This window comes from Hippoglossus stenolepis, chromosome 5, assembly GCF_022539355.2.
Source record: "Hippoglossus stenolepis isolate QCI-W04-F060 chromosome 5, HSTE1.2, whole genome shotgun sequence".
Classification (NCBI taxonomy): domain Eukaryota; kingdom Metazoa; phylum Chordata; class Actinopteri; order Pleuronectiformes; family Pleuronectidae; genus Hippoglossus; species Hippoglossus stenolepis.
The window spans coordinates 29,067,024-29,085,117 of NC_061487.1; the positions used below are offsets into that span (position 1 = coordinate 29,067,024).

At 40.6% G+C, this 18,094-nt stretch overlaps 2 protein-coding genes across 5 annotated transcripts in view; both read right to left on the reverse strand.

Annotated features, from left to right (window-relative positions):
• LOC118109931 (laminin subunit beta-1-like) overlaps positions 1–1,146 on the reverse strand; it is a 91,256-nt gene extending 90,110 nt beyond the window's left edge. For both annotated transcript variants that reach the window (XM_047339832.1, XM_047339831.1), the window contains exon 1: positions 932–1,146. In XM_047339832.1, coding sequence (XP_047195788.1) covers positions 932–962 — 31 coding nt within the window. In that variant the 5' untranslated portion in view covers positions 963–1,146. The remainder of the gene's footprint in view (positions 1–931) is intronic.
• A 985-nt stretch (positions 1,147–2,131) lies between these two features.
• lamb4 (laminin, beta 4) overlaps positions 2,132–18,094 on the reverse strand; it is a 36,795-nt gene continuing 20,832 nt past the window's right edge. For 2 of the 3 annotated variants that reach the window (XM_035157816.2, XM_035157815.2), the window contains 30 exons: positions 17,750–17,938; positions 17,599–17,662; positions 17,203–17,417; positions 16,524–16,644; positions 16,061–16,249; positions 15,348–15,503; positions 15,156–15,259; positions 14,739–14,818; positions 14,397–14,580; positions 14,085–14,216; positions 13,798–13,947; positions 13,091–13,203; positions 12,860–12,971; positions 12,322–12,502; positions 12,052–12,195; positions 11,734–11,965; positions 10,838–10,995; positions 9,723–9,947; positions 9,148–9,365; positions 8,770–8,866; positions 8,303–8,672; positions 7,921–8,084; positions 7,431–7,633; positions 6,615–6,812; positions 6,085–6,229; positions 5,316–5,523; positions 3,528–3,663; positions 3,287–3,445; positions 2,993–3,146; positions 2,132–2,522 (listed from right to left, as the gene is read on the reverse strand). In XM_035157816.2, coding sequence (XP_035013707.2) covers positions 2,383–2,522; positions 2,993–3,146; positions 3,287–3,445; positions 3,528–3,663; positions 5,316–5,523; positions 6,085–6,229; positions 6,615–6,812; positions 7,431–7,633; positions 7,921–8,084; positions 8,303–8,672; positions 8,770–8,866; positions 9,148–9,365; positions 9,723–9,947; positions 10,838–10,995; positions 11,734–11,965; positions 12,052–12,195; positions 12,322–12,502; positions 12,860–12,971; positions 13,091–13,203; positions 13,798–13,947; positions 14,085–14,216; positions 14,397–14,580; positions 14,739–14,818; positions 15,156–15,259; positions 15,348–15,503; positions 16,061–16,249; positions 16,524–16,644; positions 17,203–17,417; positions 17,599–17,662; positions 17,750–17,938 — 4,941 coding nt within the window. In that variant the 3' untranslated portion in view covers positions 2,132–2,382. The remainder of the gene's footprint in view (positions 2,523–2,992; positions 3,147–3,286; positions 3,446–3,527; positions 3,664–5,315; positions 5,524–6,084; positions 6,230–6,614; positions 6,813–7,430; positions 7,634–7,920; positions 8,085–8,302; positions 8,673–8,769; positions 8,867–9,147; positions 9,366–9,722; positions 9,948–10,837; positions 10,996–11,733; positions 11,966–12,051; positions 12,196–12,321; positions 12,503–12,859; positions 12,972–13,090; positions 13,204–13,797; positions 13,948–14,084; positions 14,217–14,396; positions 14,581–14,738; positions 14,819–15,155; positions 15,260–15,347; positions 15,504–16,060; positions 16,250–16,523; positions 16,645–17,202; positions 17,418–17,598; positions 17,663–17,749; positions 17,939–18,094) is intronic. The other variant, XM_035157817.2, reaches the window with a different exon arrangement.

Here is an 18,094-nt window from a genome sequence, read left to right on the forward strand (position 1 = left end):
CACAGATCATATTTGATCGAATTAATCATCGAGGTAAAAGATCTCTAAAGTACGTGTGTGTGAATCGCTAAAAATTACCACTTAATCCAAAATGGCTGACTTTTGGTATGTCTGGGCCTGATACATATGCTCGACGATCTTCATGCATTTTGGAAAAAATAAAGCTGCAGGGGCTGCACTTCAGGGGGCGCTATCGAGTCAACTGGGTCACCCATGCTCAAGAACCATTTGACACATACATTTTTTGCAAATGTAAATTTTCCTTGAATTTAGATAGATTCCTCATAACAGTCGCTGCTCGGACCCTAATTAAAGAGTCAGAATACTAAGAGTGAAATCACCAATCTGATTAAACAATCAGATTAAGAAATGAAATCATCTGATTATTTCCTCTGATTTAATCATCTCATCCAAGTGATTAAATATCGCAGTAAAACCTTTTGTGTATTAATGTTGAAAACAACCTGATTTGATTTTCTGATCATTTTCTCAATGAAATGATTCATTGACCGATAAAACAAACAATGTTTCTTGTTTTTTATTTTCTGTGTTTTTTTCTCCGCTCAGTTTATTTGATGAAACTTAATTAGAGTCACGAGTTTGAGAGAAAGCTCGTTTTTTACCCCAGAAAATCTACAACTTTACTTTCATGAAGTCAAATAAAGTTTCAAGATGAAATATTTAAATTCAGACGTTTTGTTTGTGCAAATTAAAAATGAATAAAATAATCCTGTTGTGTTGATGTGTTCAGTTCCATCAGCATCGTTTGTCCTTGTGTCCTGGGAGAGGATCCTCACGTGACTGAGCTTTATTCACTGATCACAACGTTTCTCTGGAGTTTGACTCTTGTTGAGTTAAAAGCAGAGGAGTTTGGTCCTTGTTAACATCTGTGAGACAAATAAAATGTGATGATTGAAAAGTAGAAACTCACCGAGAAGCAGCGCGAGCTGAAGCTGCGTCATGTTTGATCTTAGAGACGAGAAACCAATTCACTTCGGTTCAGAACCAGACCTGTAGAACCAGACCTCCAGACTCTGAAACCCCCGACACAGAACAGCCAAACCCTCCGGACACTGAGTAGCGGTGATCTCCACCTCTAACCCGCAGAGACTGAGAACTAAACACGCAGAGACTCGGACCTTCACACCTGAGGACCCAATACCCCGGCGGCCTTTCAAAATAAAACCTTTCGGGACATGAACAGCTAAAACTTCTTTAGTATAAAAGAGGAAATCGACACATTTAGAATATAAAACTCAGAACAAAGTGATATTTAAAAGGAAAAGATTAATATAAGCAACGTGTCAATTAAAGGGGAAATATTTAATTTAGAAAAACAAACAGCTACATTATGATTAAATTTAATTCTTTACTTTGTTTTTGTTTTCTTATCCACAATTATATTTTTACATATTCAAATAATCTAATTAAATTCAACTTAAATACAACAACATGTTTGTTTGTTTTTTTAAACTCTGTTGACAAACAATCAAAACAAATACAAGAAAATTTGTGACACACAAGTTTGGGGCATTTATTTCGAAAAAACTAACCTCACTTCCGGTTTATGTAAAAGTAACTTTACTGTCTTTGTGTGTGTGTGTGAGTGTGTGGGTGTGTGTCTGTGTGTGCGTGTGTGTCTCTCTCTCTCAGAGTTTTAACTTTGTCTCAGCTGATGGGGGGGGTCCTAAATCTTCGACATCTTGGATAAAGACAGAAACAACAACTGGTTCATGATCCTTTCGTTTCATTATGATCAGTGTTTGTGTGGTTAAAGAATCTGTTGAACCATCAAACTGTCCACATACTTTGGGCTTTAAATTGTGTATTGAGACTTGTTGATGTGTCAGAAAGTTACAAGTAAAACGTTACAAGTAAGTTAAGTCAGAGTCCTCACCTCACATCCTCCCCCAAGACTCTTCAGACAAAGACATTCCTAACCCCCCCGGACACAGACACACATACACACACACACACTGTAGCTACAGATGTTCAGGTGGGGGGTCGGACTCCTAACACACACACACACACTCACACACCTCCCCCCACCATTAAACCTCACCTGCAACAACAAAGGGAGAGTTTTGTGTGTGTTCCCGGTGTATTATGGGTAATCACTGTGAACGTGTGATGACCTGCAGAGACATGTTCTTGTCAGTTTTATTAAAAAAGTGTCTTTAAATGTTTCTGGTTACATTTCAGAAATAAACTGAAAACAAACAAACAAATCTCTTTTAATAAAGATGTAGAAGATTAAAGTGAGACAATTGTTAACATCTAGTATTCTGTAGTATTTATGAAGTACAGCTTGATTACAGTATGTAGTATTCTGTAGTATTCATGAAGCACAGCTGTATTTCAGTATGTAGTATTCTGTAATATTTATGAAGTACAGGAGGCGTAAACTTCGGCTCGTTTGGAGATTTCCTGTCGTAAAGATTCAACTGTTTCCAACATCTGAGAAACTTCAGCAGATTTGTTCTCTTTTCTTCTGATCAACTGCTGGATCCTCTGCTCCACACCTGAAAACGCACACAGACACAAACACACACAGACACACACAAACACATACACACAACACACGGAGACACACAACACACAAGACAAACACAACACACAACACACACACACACACACAGTTTAAATATTATAACACCCCATATAACTGTCTGTCTGTCTACATATATACGCTATTGGCTCTGCCGCCAGTGGCGGACACAGCGTGTGTGAACCACAGACAACCGACATACAGCTGATCTGCGGCACAACCGCAGCCTGTGAGTCCAGAGAGTTCGGAGATTGACAGGGAAGACTGCGAGATGGACCGGTAGATCGCGATCGACGGGTTGGCGACCACTGCTCTAGAGGATATGTCGAAGCTCGTCATCATTCAAGGTGACGACTGTGAGTCATTTTTCGGTCTCATAGATCCATAGTTGTAGTCATAACTTAAGTTATACTGATGTTACTGCCCTACAAGTAAAAGTACTACCTTGTATATTTCTGAGTTTGTCCTCCATTTGTCTTTTCAAGTTCTCCACCTCCTCTATAATCTTCTTCAGTCGTTCTCCAGCTTCACCCTGAGCCGACTGATTCGAGGTTCTTTGCTTCAAAACCTCAAAAAATGTCATCACATTGTCCAAATTCTGTGAAACAAGAAAGTCAAGTCAGTGAAAATAATTTTGTTGATGTCATGTTAAAAAACACTGATATCATAGTGGTAGTAATCATTGACTCTGCAGCCTCCTGTGTGTGTGTGTGTGTGTGTGTGTGTGTGTTGTTGCACCATTGTCGTATTAATGGCTGACTGAGCAGCCTCCTGAGCCTCTTGGGCCACCGCTCTGTTTTGTTCCGTTTTCTTCTTCAGGGCTTCAATTTGGTTTCTCAGATCTTCAGGTCGATTATTCATCAGATTCGTCTCAAACTTGTTCAATTTGTCTTTAATCTGAAACATGACAAAATATTTTCAACACATGTTTAATAACCAAAATGAAATGACAGATATTTGAGACGTTATGGATGTTTACATCTTGGACTTGAGCTTTGGTCGTGTCTCTGTCTCTGTTGGCTGTTTCCAGGTCATTGTTGGCTTTGTCCTGAGCTCTCTCAGCTTCATAAGTGTCTCTGCTGATCTCTGTCCAATCCATGTCCTTTGTCCTCTCCCTGAACACAACAACACAGTATGAAAACACAAAGATTTCATACTGAAATCTCAGAGCACGACTGTGACCCGACATCAGACCAACGAAGAACACAACACACGGACATAGAAACACAGCAATGAGATTCATGGTCCAGGAAACGACTTCTTGTTTCACAATTGGAGGATGAGAAGTAAAATGTCTGCAGCTTTCATTAGGATTAGAGTTTTGCAGCAACATTATATGAAATATATTTATTCTACTAAGTCTTAAAATGATCATGATATGATAAACATACATGCTTCTCCAACAACACGTTTTAATTTATAATAAAGTTATAATTATTGTAAATTTGTATTCTGGAGTGACACAGACCTACAGACAAAGACAAAGGTTCACTCACTTGAACTAAGTATTCAAAGTACTTTCAACAATCAAGTACTTTGTTCATGCAGCTGGAATATTAAATCATCCCAACTAATACTGGATAATGCTGTCATGCCAACATATGCTAGTGTTAATTGCTATCAGTCACACCAGAAGAGTGGATGGGCCACGGTTGTTTGTTTCCTTGGCAACAGGTTTCTTCCTCCTCTATCTACCACTCTTCTTCTCCATCCTCTTCATCATCAGTAGCTGAAAACTTCATAACTGACGTTTGCATCAAGAAACAACAGTGAGCTCTGAAGTTAATTAAAATAAACATCAAATGATCCATACGTCACGTTAAATTCATCAATATTTTGTCAGAGACGGGGAAGAAAAACCAGTGTGGTGTATTTTTTTGAGGGGGGCTTTTGTTTTTGTGATAATGGGCTTAGCTTAGCATGTAGCTACTGTTGATGATTTTTGACCATCCTCACACATAACAGTATATGTCACTATATATTATGTATAGTGTATATTCTATCTGTACAGGAGAATAGAGCCTGTCTGGTTCCACAGATCCTCCTTCTCTCTCTGAGCAGAACCAAGGTCAGGTTATAGATAAAGGACCCACAGGACATTGTAGTGTCTTCACTCAGGGACGTTCAGATCTAACTCAGAGGCTCCAGACAGAGACACCGACTCTTTGTGTGTTTCACCAGACGTGAGGACACAATGTGATTTATGAACACACACTTTAGACTGAACTGTCCAATAGGATGCAAACACCTCCATGTAACAGAGAGAGGGACCTTCATGGGTGACGCAGGGTGAGGGAGATATACTGGGAGGCTGTGGGAGACATCTTCAGACTTGGTGGAGACAGTTGCTCATGTTGCTCTGTTAGTGTTTGTATGTTGTTTCACCTCCTGGTCTCCTTGATGCATCAAGTCTACATTCAAACCTTCAGCTGCTGCCTGAGTTCTCCTTTCACCAGCTGCCAGGAAACTTCCAGAACAAATACCACTGACCACATGGATTCAACTGCAGTTCCCATTTCAAACACAGGTAGTTACTGTTACATATCGTTGCTTTAAATTAAGTTTTGTGTTTAAATGAATATTTCATGTTTTAATCAGTTTTATGTTTTTTAACTTTAATAGTTAAAAGTTTAATATCTTAAAGTTTAATATTTTTATTTAAGTTTCTCTTTTAAATTAGTTTAATGTTTTCTTAAAAGGTTAAAGTTTGTTAACTATTTAATAGTTTGACAGTTTAACAGTAGTTTAGATGTTTGCGAACACTGACTGGACTTCCTGAGCTTTCTGCAGCAGGTCCTTGGTTCTCCTCACAGGCTCCTCCAGCTTCTTCAGCTCATCCTGGACATGTGCAGTGTTTGAGAGCAGATTATTGATTTCATTGATCATTGATCTGATCTGAGCAGGGGATCGTGGCAGCTGGATGTTCAGAACAGCTCTGGCCATTTTCTCGATGTCTTCAATAGGAACCATCTCATCTGTTGGAAAACATGATAAACAGAGTTTCTTCAGTTGTTTCCTCTGTTTCCGTATCAACAAGTGTGTTTCCTGCAGGGAACATTTCAACACTGACCCTTGCTTTTGGGTATCTGTAAAGAGTTTTTGTTTTTGCCGAGGATTATTATTATTTTCTGAAATCAAATTGTGGTGAGTTCTCAGCTCATTTAGAAGAAAGGTGTCAAACAACTTAAGAGGGACATTTGGCAATGGAGCCACAGGGGAGTTGGAGAGATTAATGTTTGGTCGCAGCAGTTACGAGTGTGTAAATCAGTTTGTATTTAAATCCAAAAGAGAGGAGACTGCAGCACACAAACGTTTCTTACACACTCAATCACTTTTTCTGAAATAATTTAACACATCATTTTCTCATCTGTTTAAAAGAAACAGCTGCTTTTACAAACTCCTTGTCTTAACTATCATCATAAAACTTCACAATTCTATAAAATGTTCTTTAAATTGTGTCACTACAAGAGGAACCTTTGATACTAGAGGACTTGATGAATACAACCCCAGTTATAGAGTAACACCTGTACACTGACCCATCAGGTAGTCTTTGGTTTGCTGGATCAGCTCCCTGGTTTTGTTCTTCTCTCTTTCGAAGGTGTCGAGTCGCTCGTTGATCCGCTCGTGCAGATTTTTAGCCTGGTCTTTGGAGTCCTGGGCTGCCTGTTTCATGCTGTTCATCTGACCCAGAACAAGCAGGTGAACAACACTGATCTCAGTGAAGAAGTATAGTCCTGTGTATAGCTGGTAAACTTCGTCATAGTTTCAAGTTTCAGTTCAGCATTGAGATCCATTAACAAGCAGATCAACTTTCAAACTGTGTTGTTCAAAGGGATCAGGACAAGGATCCATTACAGGACTCTGGGATTAATCTAATTCAATTTGAGCAGCTGTGCCTAACCATGAACGTGTTAATCAATAACATCAGTTGAAACATCATGTGATGTTTTTAACTTAGTTATTCTCTGAATTAAAAGTAAAACATGCTAAACGGATTCATTTTGGTCTCACGATGAGAACCAGGACCAGCACCAGAACATCAGCAGTGGTCTCAGTGTGAACCTACCTTGTTCTTGGACTCCTCAAGTCTCGATGGGAGTGACAGGAGTTGTTCCTTCGCTCTCTCTGATTGTTCTGAAGCGTGGTGACTGATGGGTACGACTCCGTCACAGCTTGAACCTCCACATTTCCTTTGCCCTGGAGCCAGAACACACAGAGCTCCACCACATCCAGAACAGTTGTCCAGACCTGGTCTTCCACAGATCTGAATCAGACCACAACAAGCTGCTTCAAGGCCATAAAAACATTACGTGATGTCATCAATCACCTGAAATCACCAAAATATTAACCCTTCCATCGTCCATCAATCCATCCAATAATAAACAAATGTATATGTTAATGAGTATATAATAAATGAATTGTATAGTGAATAAATTGAGCACAGCATCAGCTGATTCCCTTTCAGACATTCATTGGCAAAGCTCAAACAAGGCACCTTATTTAAGCTGCATCAGCTGCAAGCCGTTTTACAACCCACCTCCACCCCTGCTCCCCCTTTTTATACTGTGTTTAACTCATTCAGCGTCATTTCTGTTGTCACTGACAACGCACTGCAGGGAGGTCCCAGAGCAGAGCCATACCACCAGATGTAAATTATGCAGAGGCATAAAGGGGTCCTGACTGAAATGTATTTACATTTATAGTCATTACAATATAAATTAAACTAAAAACATCCCTTGAATCTAAAAGAAAATTAAGAGTTTCTGTAAAACATGATGTTAAAAGGCGAAAGCCTGAAACCCCCTTTATGATGTCCTTTTTATGTTTGGATGATGTCATGGCGGCACATTATGGTCATGTAACTGTGCAGGTATTAACTCACCTGTCGGTTTAGGTTGACCACGCTGAGCTCTGTGATCTTCTTCTCCACTGGCGTCACGTCTCCTCTGCTGCCGCACACGCTCAGTTTGTGTTTCACTTCCTGTCTGATGTCCACGGAGTCGTCTAAAGCTTTGGTTGCACTTTTTACTCTTTTCTCATCCAACATGAAACGTGTCAGAATCTTCTGGATCTCGTCCAGCAGCTCTGCAACAAATCAAAGAAGAAGAAAATCTGATTAAGTGAAAATTTGACTCTTTACTGAATTCTTGTCAGTTTGGTTTAAAGTGAAATCAAATTTAATAAATTAAACATTAGAGTTTGAATTCTGTTCATGTCATAGAGGAAAATGTTACTTCAAGAGTCACAGGATATAATCAGTTCAGCAGGTTTAATCCATCCATCCATCTATCATATTCTGTCAGTTCAGAGTCTGTGATGAACGTTTGCATTATGTTTCCATAGTGAATCAGAGAAAACTCAGATTTCTGTACCGTCCGCATCTTCTTCTTCTTCTTCATGTGGGAGCTCCATCACATTCTCCTTCACACTTTTCAGCAGCTTCTTAAACTCCTGACGAATGTTTTCCATTTCGGTGTCGAGAAGAGGAGACGGATCGATCAGGATCATGTTTGGATCAACGGCATCTTTCAACTTCCTGTGAGACAGAAAACATTTAGAAATGTTTCATTAACTTCAATATTTTAGGGAAAGATGGAGCTCAGACCTCCAGCGTCATAAAAAATCTGAGGTTTTCTCATGAAACAACGACTCATGTTATTTTTAACATTTAAACAATTGAGGAAGAAATCTGTAAAACAGATGAAACATCCTGATATAAGAACAAACGTGTGAGAACAGTAGTAAGGAACTCACCCAATCCTCACACAAAGATTTTCCACCTTCTCCAACTTCTGCAATGACAGTCCTGTCAGATTGGTGAGGCTGTCCAGCTTGGAGTGCATCTGCAGCATCTGGTGCCGGGGGTGACTCTCTCCAGGCCGCAGGTCTTTGCCGTGGCGAGGGATGAAGGTTCTCATCTTCTGTGCTGCTCGATGGACATCCGTGACACTTTCAGCCCAGAGAGCGGTGCACGGGTGGCACTCCTCGCACGCTGGGAATGCCGAGCTGTAGCCGAGGGCGCACTCATCACAGAAGATACCGGTGACTCCAGTTCGACAGATACACTCCCCGGTTTCAGGGTCACATGATGGACGCTTGGTTCCCTCCAGGTTACAGTCACAAGCTGAGAACAGGAAGTGATGAATCGAAATAAAATCCACAGTTGTTGGATAAAATGTGTGTGTGTGTGTGTGTGTGTTTGTGTGTTTGTTCTCCCTTACAGATACACTGCAGGTCTGGATTCCCAAAATGATTTTCTCCACATTCGTCACATTGTCTCCCTCCAAACTCAGGACGACATGGACACTGTCCCATCACCTGAACACATCACATGATTATTTATGACCTTATATATTGTATTTATGTGTATTTATGTGTCTCTCTCTTATTGTTTATTGTAAATACCAAATAACCTGCTATTTGTTGTTCACTGAGAATCAATCATTCATTTGAAGAACATATTTCAATCAATGACCCTGAGAATCTTGTGTCTGTTCTGCAGCGTGAGCTAAAATAAAAAATAATAACATCAGAGTAGAAACTGTGGATGAAAACAGACCCTGTGGTCATTTGGATTATTTCTTAGTTTGAGGTCTGACCTTGTTGCAGATGTTGGAGAAGGAGTTGACAGGATCACAGCTGCAGGGCTGACATCCTGACGGTCCGTCCAGGTTCCAGTATCCATCCTCACATTGGCCACAGAGGACTCCCACGACACCCGTCCTGCACGGACATTGTCCTGTACTTGGATCACAGAAACAAGAACTCCCCAGAGGGCAACGAGTCACCTCCGTCCCACGCCGGTCACAGGAGCATTCTGGGAAATACACAAAAGATTCAATACATAAGGGATATCATACATGTGGAAGTAGTAGATTGTTCTTTGTCTTGCTCTCATGTTTTTAATGCTGTATATCACAACTTTAACATGGTGAGGGTTAGATAATGTTACCATACAAATAAAATTGAACTCAATTGACCTGAAAACTTTACCCAGACAGTTTCAAGCATGGAGGCAGGACTGTGAATATTGAGGGATGGATTAAATATCTTGATTAGAGAAGAAGCTACAGGATAATAATAATAATAATAATAATAATAATAATAATAATAATAATAATAATAATAATAATAATAATAATAATAATAATAATAATATACTCTCTATCTGTACCTTTGCAGTCTTGGACCAGAGCGTTTCCATAGTAACCAAGTTTGCAGCTTTGGCAGCGTGGTCCCACCGTGTTGTGGCGGCAGCCCAGACATTCACCTGTCAGGCTGTTGCAGGCGTTGCGGTCGCCCAGGTCGATGTTGTTGTTGCAGGGACACTCTGCACAACGGGCACCTGGCAACGTCAGGTCTCCATAGAAACCAGGGCTGCATCTGTTGCATCGTGAACCTGAAAGTGTTTTTATTTCATTCATCAATTAAAAAGGTTTAAAGGGTTTATATCCATAAACAGATCAAGTTGACGAGTCGGACTCATAAATCCTCGGTGTATGATGCCTGAAACTGAACCCAGGACGGGAACTCACGTGAGATTCTACCGTCAGCTAAACATTTGCTCCTACCCAGTGGCAATGGGGGGGGTCCCTTCTGACAGGTGCTCCAGAGTTATGCTGAAGTACCCCCCCCCCATCGTAATCTGACAACCCCAAAATATATAGATAAATATTTAAATAAATATCATTATAACATCAATAGTGATGATCATATTTTGATTATTTTGATGCTCTCCACATGAATGCACCAAGGCTTACGAGGTGAAAATTATATTACAGCCTTGACAGTATCCAGGCGGCTCTGCTCCTCTGATGCTTTATCATCACACTTAGAACTAATCTTTATAAAAACCTGCTGAATTCATATTTATGTTCCTCGATAAACGCGGTGTTGCTTCTTCTGCAACAATGAAGAAACATTGAAAACCGTGTTGTATCATAATCTGCAGGAAGAATTTCTCTCCTGTCTGCAAGAGTGTGTGTGTGTGTGTGTCTGCTCGTCTCTGTCACTCTTCACACAAACTGATAATCACATGTATTTAGTTATTAATTGATGATTTAGGTCACTTTAACAGTGTTGCGTGTCACGTCTCGTCTCGTGTGTAGCAGGTGGACGGCGTGTGCGTGCAAAATATTTTACTGTGTAAAGTGAGCGCAGATCAGCGGGAGGACATGGACTCCGGACCTATAATGTATGTGCCGACCTAATACTGGACATAGTATGCTTTAAAAGACATTCTAAGGAAAAAATTTTTTCCAGAGACCCCTTGAAACACCCAGCTCCTACCTGTGTGCCCCTCCTGGCAAATGCAGGTCAGACTGAGGGATTGTGGGTCATGTTGGCAGGAAGTGGCAAAGAATTGTCCACTGTACTTAACGTCTGGGCACAAGCAGGGCTGACAGGGCTGTCTGGAGACGGGGTTTCCATAGTAACCCTCCACACATCTGCATCAGTAACAAAGGCATCATAAGAAGCTGAACATCTTTCATATCTCTGTGTTTAAAGACTTCTGTCAAATATGCAGAAAATCAAATCTGATTCATAAACCTGCGAACACATTTATAATAGTGAACTCTGACATACACAAACACACATCTCACGTGTGTGTTTGATGTAATGATTATATATTCACAGTTAAACCAGTTGTGACAAACGGATATGATCATATGTCAGTAAGAACATATAAACAATACAGTGACAACACACATATAAACTGCAAACTGATCTACAGACACGTAAAGACAGTGATGTCGTCACTAGTCAGTGTCATATTCTACACGTGTGACTGTCCTGTCCAGTTCACTTCAGTCCAGGTCCAGTCTAGTCCAGTCTATTACATTCCAATCCATCTAGTCCAGTCCAGGCTGGAGAACTGGTGGCTCTGTTATGTGGTTTTGTTTTGGTCCATTGTCAATTTAGAGGGAGGAGTCACTGTAAATAATACAAAGTTGTTTTGAGTGATGACCTTTAACCTATGATGGGATGATAATTAAAGTGTCACTGAATAAATGAGTAGGAAAATAATGGGAATCACAGGATCTGCCAGTCACCAGATCTCAATATATTGTTTATAATATACACTTTTGTACTTTGTTCAGCCTGCACTTGATTTGCTGATTGGTCGATGGCATGAAGCAGGTTTACAGATGTTCTTAACAAAGTGCTGGATGAGTGTGTACGACCTGTCACAGTGCGATCCGGTGGCGTGTTCCCTGCAGTTCAGACACTCCCCGGTCTCTTCAGCACACGTCTCAGATAGATTGTTACATTCACAGGGTCGACACAAGGGGAAATCCCAGAATCCTGTGTGGCAGTGATTGCAACGTCGCCCCGTCGCGGCTGACCGACACGCACACTGACCTCTGACCTGATCACACAGCTGCGCCACTGAACCACGAGCGTCACACCCACACGCTGCAAACGACACCATAGAAAAAAATCTGTCATCTTGTCGCATCATTTTAGAAACCTCCGATTTTCTAAATATGAGACTTTCTTACATTTGCAGCCGTTGAGTCCCAAGTCAAATGTCATTGGTGCACAGGTATCACAGCAACGGCCCATCACATTGGGTTTACATTCACAGAACCCACCTAGTTTACTACAAGATGGTCCTAGAGAGCCTATGAAGTTACACCTGCAAGCTGGCGACAGATGAAATAGAGATACATTCACAACAGTTAATTTTTATGTTTTTAAATGATGAAGAAAAATCTCTTCCACATTGTTGAATGTACGTACAACAGCTGCAAACATGTTGCGCTACTTACGAACTGCTCCGTTGTGGATTCGTGCTGACATGCTCTTGATCAGTCCCTCACAGACTTCTGGGAGTGAGTCATGTGGTTGGAGCTCAGCAGCCAATCCGATGCAACGAAAGTGGCGGAACGATTCAAGGTCACTTTGAGAGCAGAAGTTCTGGACAGACTCTATTCTTGGAATCAGACCTATCTGAAAACACATCAGAATCAGATTCGGGGTTAATTGATACGTAGATTTACACAAATATGGAGTGTGCTGTGGTGTGTTAGTGAAAGCATAAATAAAAAAAAATTAAAAATATTATTAACACTACCAACTAGAAGAAATGTGTGCAACATGCACGGTAGATATTTACAATTTGAAGTAACTAGTAACCCTAACCCTAACCCCCCATTCAGAAGAAAACATTTTAGAGTCCTCATGAGACTGTTTGGACTCAACCTTGACCTCAGCCAGTAGTTCACACCAAACACACTGAATCTGACTTCTGATTGGTCCATTGCTGTTATGGCAGAAGTTTATTTGAGCTCAGGAAGTTCTCCTCACCGAGTCAATGAGGATGTGAGATCCATCAGATCCAGACTGTTTGTTAAAGACGACGTCAACAAAGTAACGACCTCCTGCATTCAGGCACACTGAAGAATCCAGACCACGTCCTCTGGAGACAAACAAAATCAAGCAGTAAACAAATAGATACACATACATTTACAAATGTTTCTGCATATGTGACCTGAACGGTCATGTGACTTCTCTGCAGCCAGTCCAATGTCACCTTACCTGGAGTTTCCAGGAAGAATCAGAGTTTCACTTCCTGTTGGGTTGTTACTGCAGCCACCGTCACCTGGTGACATCATGATGATGCTAACTGAAGCCAGCCAATCAGACAGAGCCTCAGAGGAAGATCAGGAAAAAACATTTACAGTAAAGAAGCAGAAAAAAAATCATCATTATGTTACATATATGTTACATTTAATATACATTAAACAAAAAAATTATGAATATGATTATTTATATTAATAATCATTATAATAATACAATTTATTTGTATAGCACCTTTCATTCAAGGAATGCAGCTTTACATACAATATAGATACAAACAAAAACATGTTAAAATGTATTCAACCCCTTCTCTCTGTCTCTCTGCCCCCCCACATTCATTTATTTACATGTCACTAACTATGTGTCTTTTTCCTCCCATAGTCTGTGTCTCTCTTTGCTCTCCCTTTAATGTACGTTCTGATCAGGACTCTGTCGGACAGACCAACTTCTCAAGATTAGTGATAAGGATGTTGTGGTCCAATCGTATCAAAAGCTCAGGTCCAGGAGGATGAGAATCAAAACCTTGTTTTCAGAGTTTAGTCTGAGTAACTTCCTAACAACAACCACAACCTGAACTGAACAACGTGAACTAGAACCACAAACACAACCTGAAGCACAACCAGAGCCTGAACCAGAACTGGAAATACCCTGATGGTTCTTCTAACCTCTGTTTCAAAGTGAATCACTAATTGGTAACCCATTGATGATTGTAGGTTATCCACAGTGAATCGAAGCCCAGCCCCCTCTAACACCCTGACCAATCCCAGGCCGGTCCAGGTGACTGGCTGATCACGTGTCTTCTGACGGGGGATAATCTGCAGGACCCAAAGAAAGAATCAGTGGAAAGGGTTAGGGGTTAGGATTTGTTGAATTATCTCGATGACTCAAGAGACAATCTGATTGGCTGAGAAATCAGACTAGTCAAAACAAAGTATGACATCAGACAACTCACCTGCCCCTGTCTCCTCCTGCGGGTGAGTCGACGAGTCCTCCGAACCAAAACCACTCGTCCGTCGGTGAATTTAAAGTCAAAACCCTGCTCTCTGTAAGATTTCTCACACTCAGGTAACACACCTGGATTCAACTGCAAAACACAGGAATACTACATGTAAAATACATATAAAATACGCAAGAATACTACATGTAAAATAGACAGAATTACCATATACAAAATACACAGAAATACATGAAAAATACACAATAAAACTACATAGAAAATACACAATGAAACATGTATAAAATGCACATTATTTGTTGCAATCACCAGAGAAGAAGAAGATGATGGAGCATCAGTAGAAGAACGGCTTCCTCCAGGAAGTGGAGCTGCGAGCTCTGCCTCATACAGGAAGTAGTCAAGTGAAGGTAGGAAGAAACCAGGGGCGGGGTCAGAGCAGCGTCGACCAATCATGTTTTGTAAACAGCTACACTGTCCATCCTCTGGAGAACACCTGAGAAGACAGGAAGACGTCTGTGGACTGATTCACATAAGATGGATTCAAATGGATCATAAGTCAATTTCAGCTGTTTGATGAGTCTGAGGTGATGACACCTGATGACACCTGGTGACAAAACTGAACATTTGAAATAAGAATAAAACAGAACGTACATGATGCTTTGAGCTCCTCCGACGTCACAGTCACATGGCGAACATCTGATCGCTGAGTTTCCTAAACCCCAGAAACCTTCCTGAACAGGACAGCAACACAAATATCTTACGTATTATCTCTTGTTAAAGTATCACAAACATTACCATTAACAAGTTTTTTAAGTACTTTTAAAATCTTTATTAGATGTAATTATTTTGATGTCATTATTACTACAATGCACTAATTATAATTAAAGACATTTTAACAGTGTCCATCAGGGCCCTCCTACTTCACAGAATGTGCTCACGTAGGAGGCAACGTACAACGTGAACTTTAAACTTTAACTGTGTCTGAGCTGCTCCTGTGTTTTCTTCATTAATAAAGTTGATTTGAAAAGAAAGTTTCTGTCAGAGGTAAAACTTTAAGATGAAACCTACCAGACATCGATCACACAGCGGGCCGCTCGCCAAACTGTCACATTCACAACTTCCTGTCAGCTGATCACATGACCCAACACTTCCCAAAGCATGACACCTGCACACTGAAACACACACACACACAAATCATGTAGATTGAGCTTCATCACTCTTTGTTTATGAACACGTCAGATGAACGTAATCTGTGGCTACCCTGACAACCGGCCGGGTCGTCCTGCCTCAGGCCGAAGAAGCCATGTTTGCAGTGCTCGCAGCGTCGACCCTCCACGTTTTCTTTACAGAGACACTGACCAGTCTGAGCTTCACAGAGACCGCCGCCATGAGCTCCTGCTGCATCACAGTCACAAGCTGAAACACAGGAAGTGGCTGTTACATCATCCTGTCAGATGACATCATCACGTTAATCATGTAACCCTAACCCCATTACCACTGATACCAGACCCTTTAACTCTGACCTTTAAAACAGAGACTTAAAACACTGGGTGACACACTGTGCAACAGGGACACCTGGCAACAAGGTCAGAGGGTTTCAAGTCTCAGCTGAAGTGTTAGCGTTTGGCTTTTTTCTTAGTGTTTCTATGTGAGTTGTTGTTTTTTAACCCTAACTGCTGTTATCTTGTTGTAATGTTGCTTAAATGTCATTTCTTGCTCCTTTAATATCTTATCCTTAGAGCACAAACGTTTTTCAAAGTTTTGCTTCATAAATACATTTTTACTTTACTTTACTTTACTTGTGACTCATTGTCTTAAAACAAGAGCATGGTTTTGTTTTCAGTCAGATTTGATAATATTACAGATTTTCCTCAACTTATTTACTTTCAATTTCAACTTTTTGATTTAAGAACAAATGATGGAGAAAAGTGGAACTTGTTTGATCACAATGAATGAAAGCAGTGGAAGCGTACGTATGCAGGCGTGAGGGTCGTCCATTGCTCTCTGAGGATCCTGAAATAGAAAAGGTCGACACTGTTCACAGTGAGGACCCATCCTGTCATGGCGGCAGTTGTCACACACGCCACCGCTAATGCCACCCGTCGCTTCAAAATGAATGTCGTCGAAGTGACAAGAGTCTGAGTGACCATGACAGTTACACCCTGAGAGTACATGAAACACGAATTAGTGAAAACTGAAAATGATGAAATGTTTTTAATAATAATAGTAATGCCAGTTTGTGTGAAAAGTTAAATTAAATGTATATAAAAAACACTATAAATTAGATAAAAGCTATAACTTCATAGGATTCACAAAACCTTGTCTGATTTAAAAAAATAAAAACTATTTGATATAATTAGTAAGATTTGTATAAACTATCGTACAAAAAATTTAATTTGAAATGTACTTTTCAACAGAAAGATCCATTCAACATACTCCTGCAGATGCCAGCTGTGTCTCCTCCTCCCGGCCTCCAGGGGGAGTCGTGGTGAAAGTCCTGACATCTCTCACAGTTGTTTCCAGCTGTGTTGTGTTGACAAACACAACGACCATGAACCTGTAGAGTACAGAACATCTGGAATCACCTGAAAACTCACATCGATCATTTGTTCAAACAGTTTAAAGAAAGAAATGTGATGAAATCATCTGGACCCATCTTTTATTTTATTCTTTAGGGTTAGGGTTATTAAGGCTATTTTATTTTTCACATCCAGGTTTCCTGTTTCTCCCCTTACCCCAGTTTGATATGATTGATTTGTGATCCAATATTAAAATGAATTGTTGATGTCACTGAAGCTGTTTTCAGTGTTAGGGTTGTCTGGACTAATGTTGTCTGGACATGTTGTGTAGACAGTGTTTCTCTTGTAAAGCAGCAGCAGGAGATTTTCCGGGTCAGACTCGTTCACAACAACAGGAAAATGTGGGGGACATTCAGGCGAGGGGCGGAGCCTGGGCAGATCCTGCAGAGCATTGCTAGGGGCTGCAGTAAATGTTCCAGAGAATGGTCCGAGCAACTGACTCGGACATTTGTGTTCTCACTTGCGGAACTTCCAGAACATCTCAGGAACACGTGCGGGCTTAAGTTCATGTCTGAAAACAGCTTGAGGTTGTGTACCATGCCAGTTTGGGTGAAGACATCCCCATGTCGTCCGTCCACAGGTGTGCACCTGCTGGCGTGTCCGTTACAGAAGCAGCTTCCTCGGACTACCATGTTGTAAAGAGCATAGTAATATTTATTCAGAGGGTTCCTGCGTCTTCGACTCAGCAGAGTGTCACCGAGCGTGAAGAGACGAGTGAAGTTCACCCGGATATTAGTCAAAGTGATCAGATCTGAGGATGATGAATAAAAACAGTTATATGTCGACAAATGCTCCTTTCATACATCCAAAGCAAACATCTTATATATTTAGCTATTTTTATTATATTTACACATCTAAATGTTAATGTTGGTTATAAAGTTTTGACTTTTATTAAAAACAGACATCCAACATTCTCTGGCGCAAACCATCACCTTGGATATTTGGTGCATACGGGTTTCGTATTTCAAATATTGGATCCAGCGCTTTCAGCACCACCTAGTGGAAAAAGAAAAGAAAACAATCTTCTAAATTTTACCTCACACACATAGTGTATGTGTTTTTTATGAATAATGAATGTGTCACCTCTCCATTGGTGGACGGTTCTGATCCAGAGTATCTACTGTCACAGATGATGTCATCAACACTGTCAGCCGCCTCATTGGACACTGAAGGGAAATGAAGTGAACAGTCTTCTGCAAAATAACGAAAAACTTTCCACGTTTGTCCAAAATCCTTCGATCGCTCAACCAACATGGCTGCTGGACGGAAACTCTGCAGAGCAACAAGAGGAAGTGACATCACTGACACACACTTATATAAATATTTATGTATATATATATATATATATATATGACTCGATGCCACACACATGATTGGAATGTTTGGGGCTGCACAACATCAACAGGACACTCAGAGCCTTCATCAAAA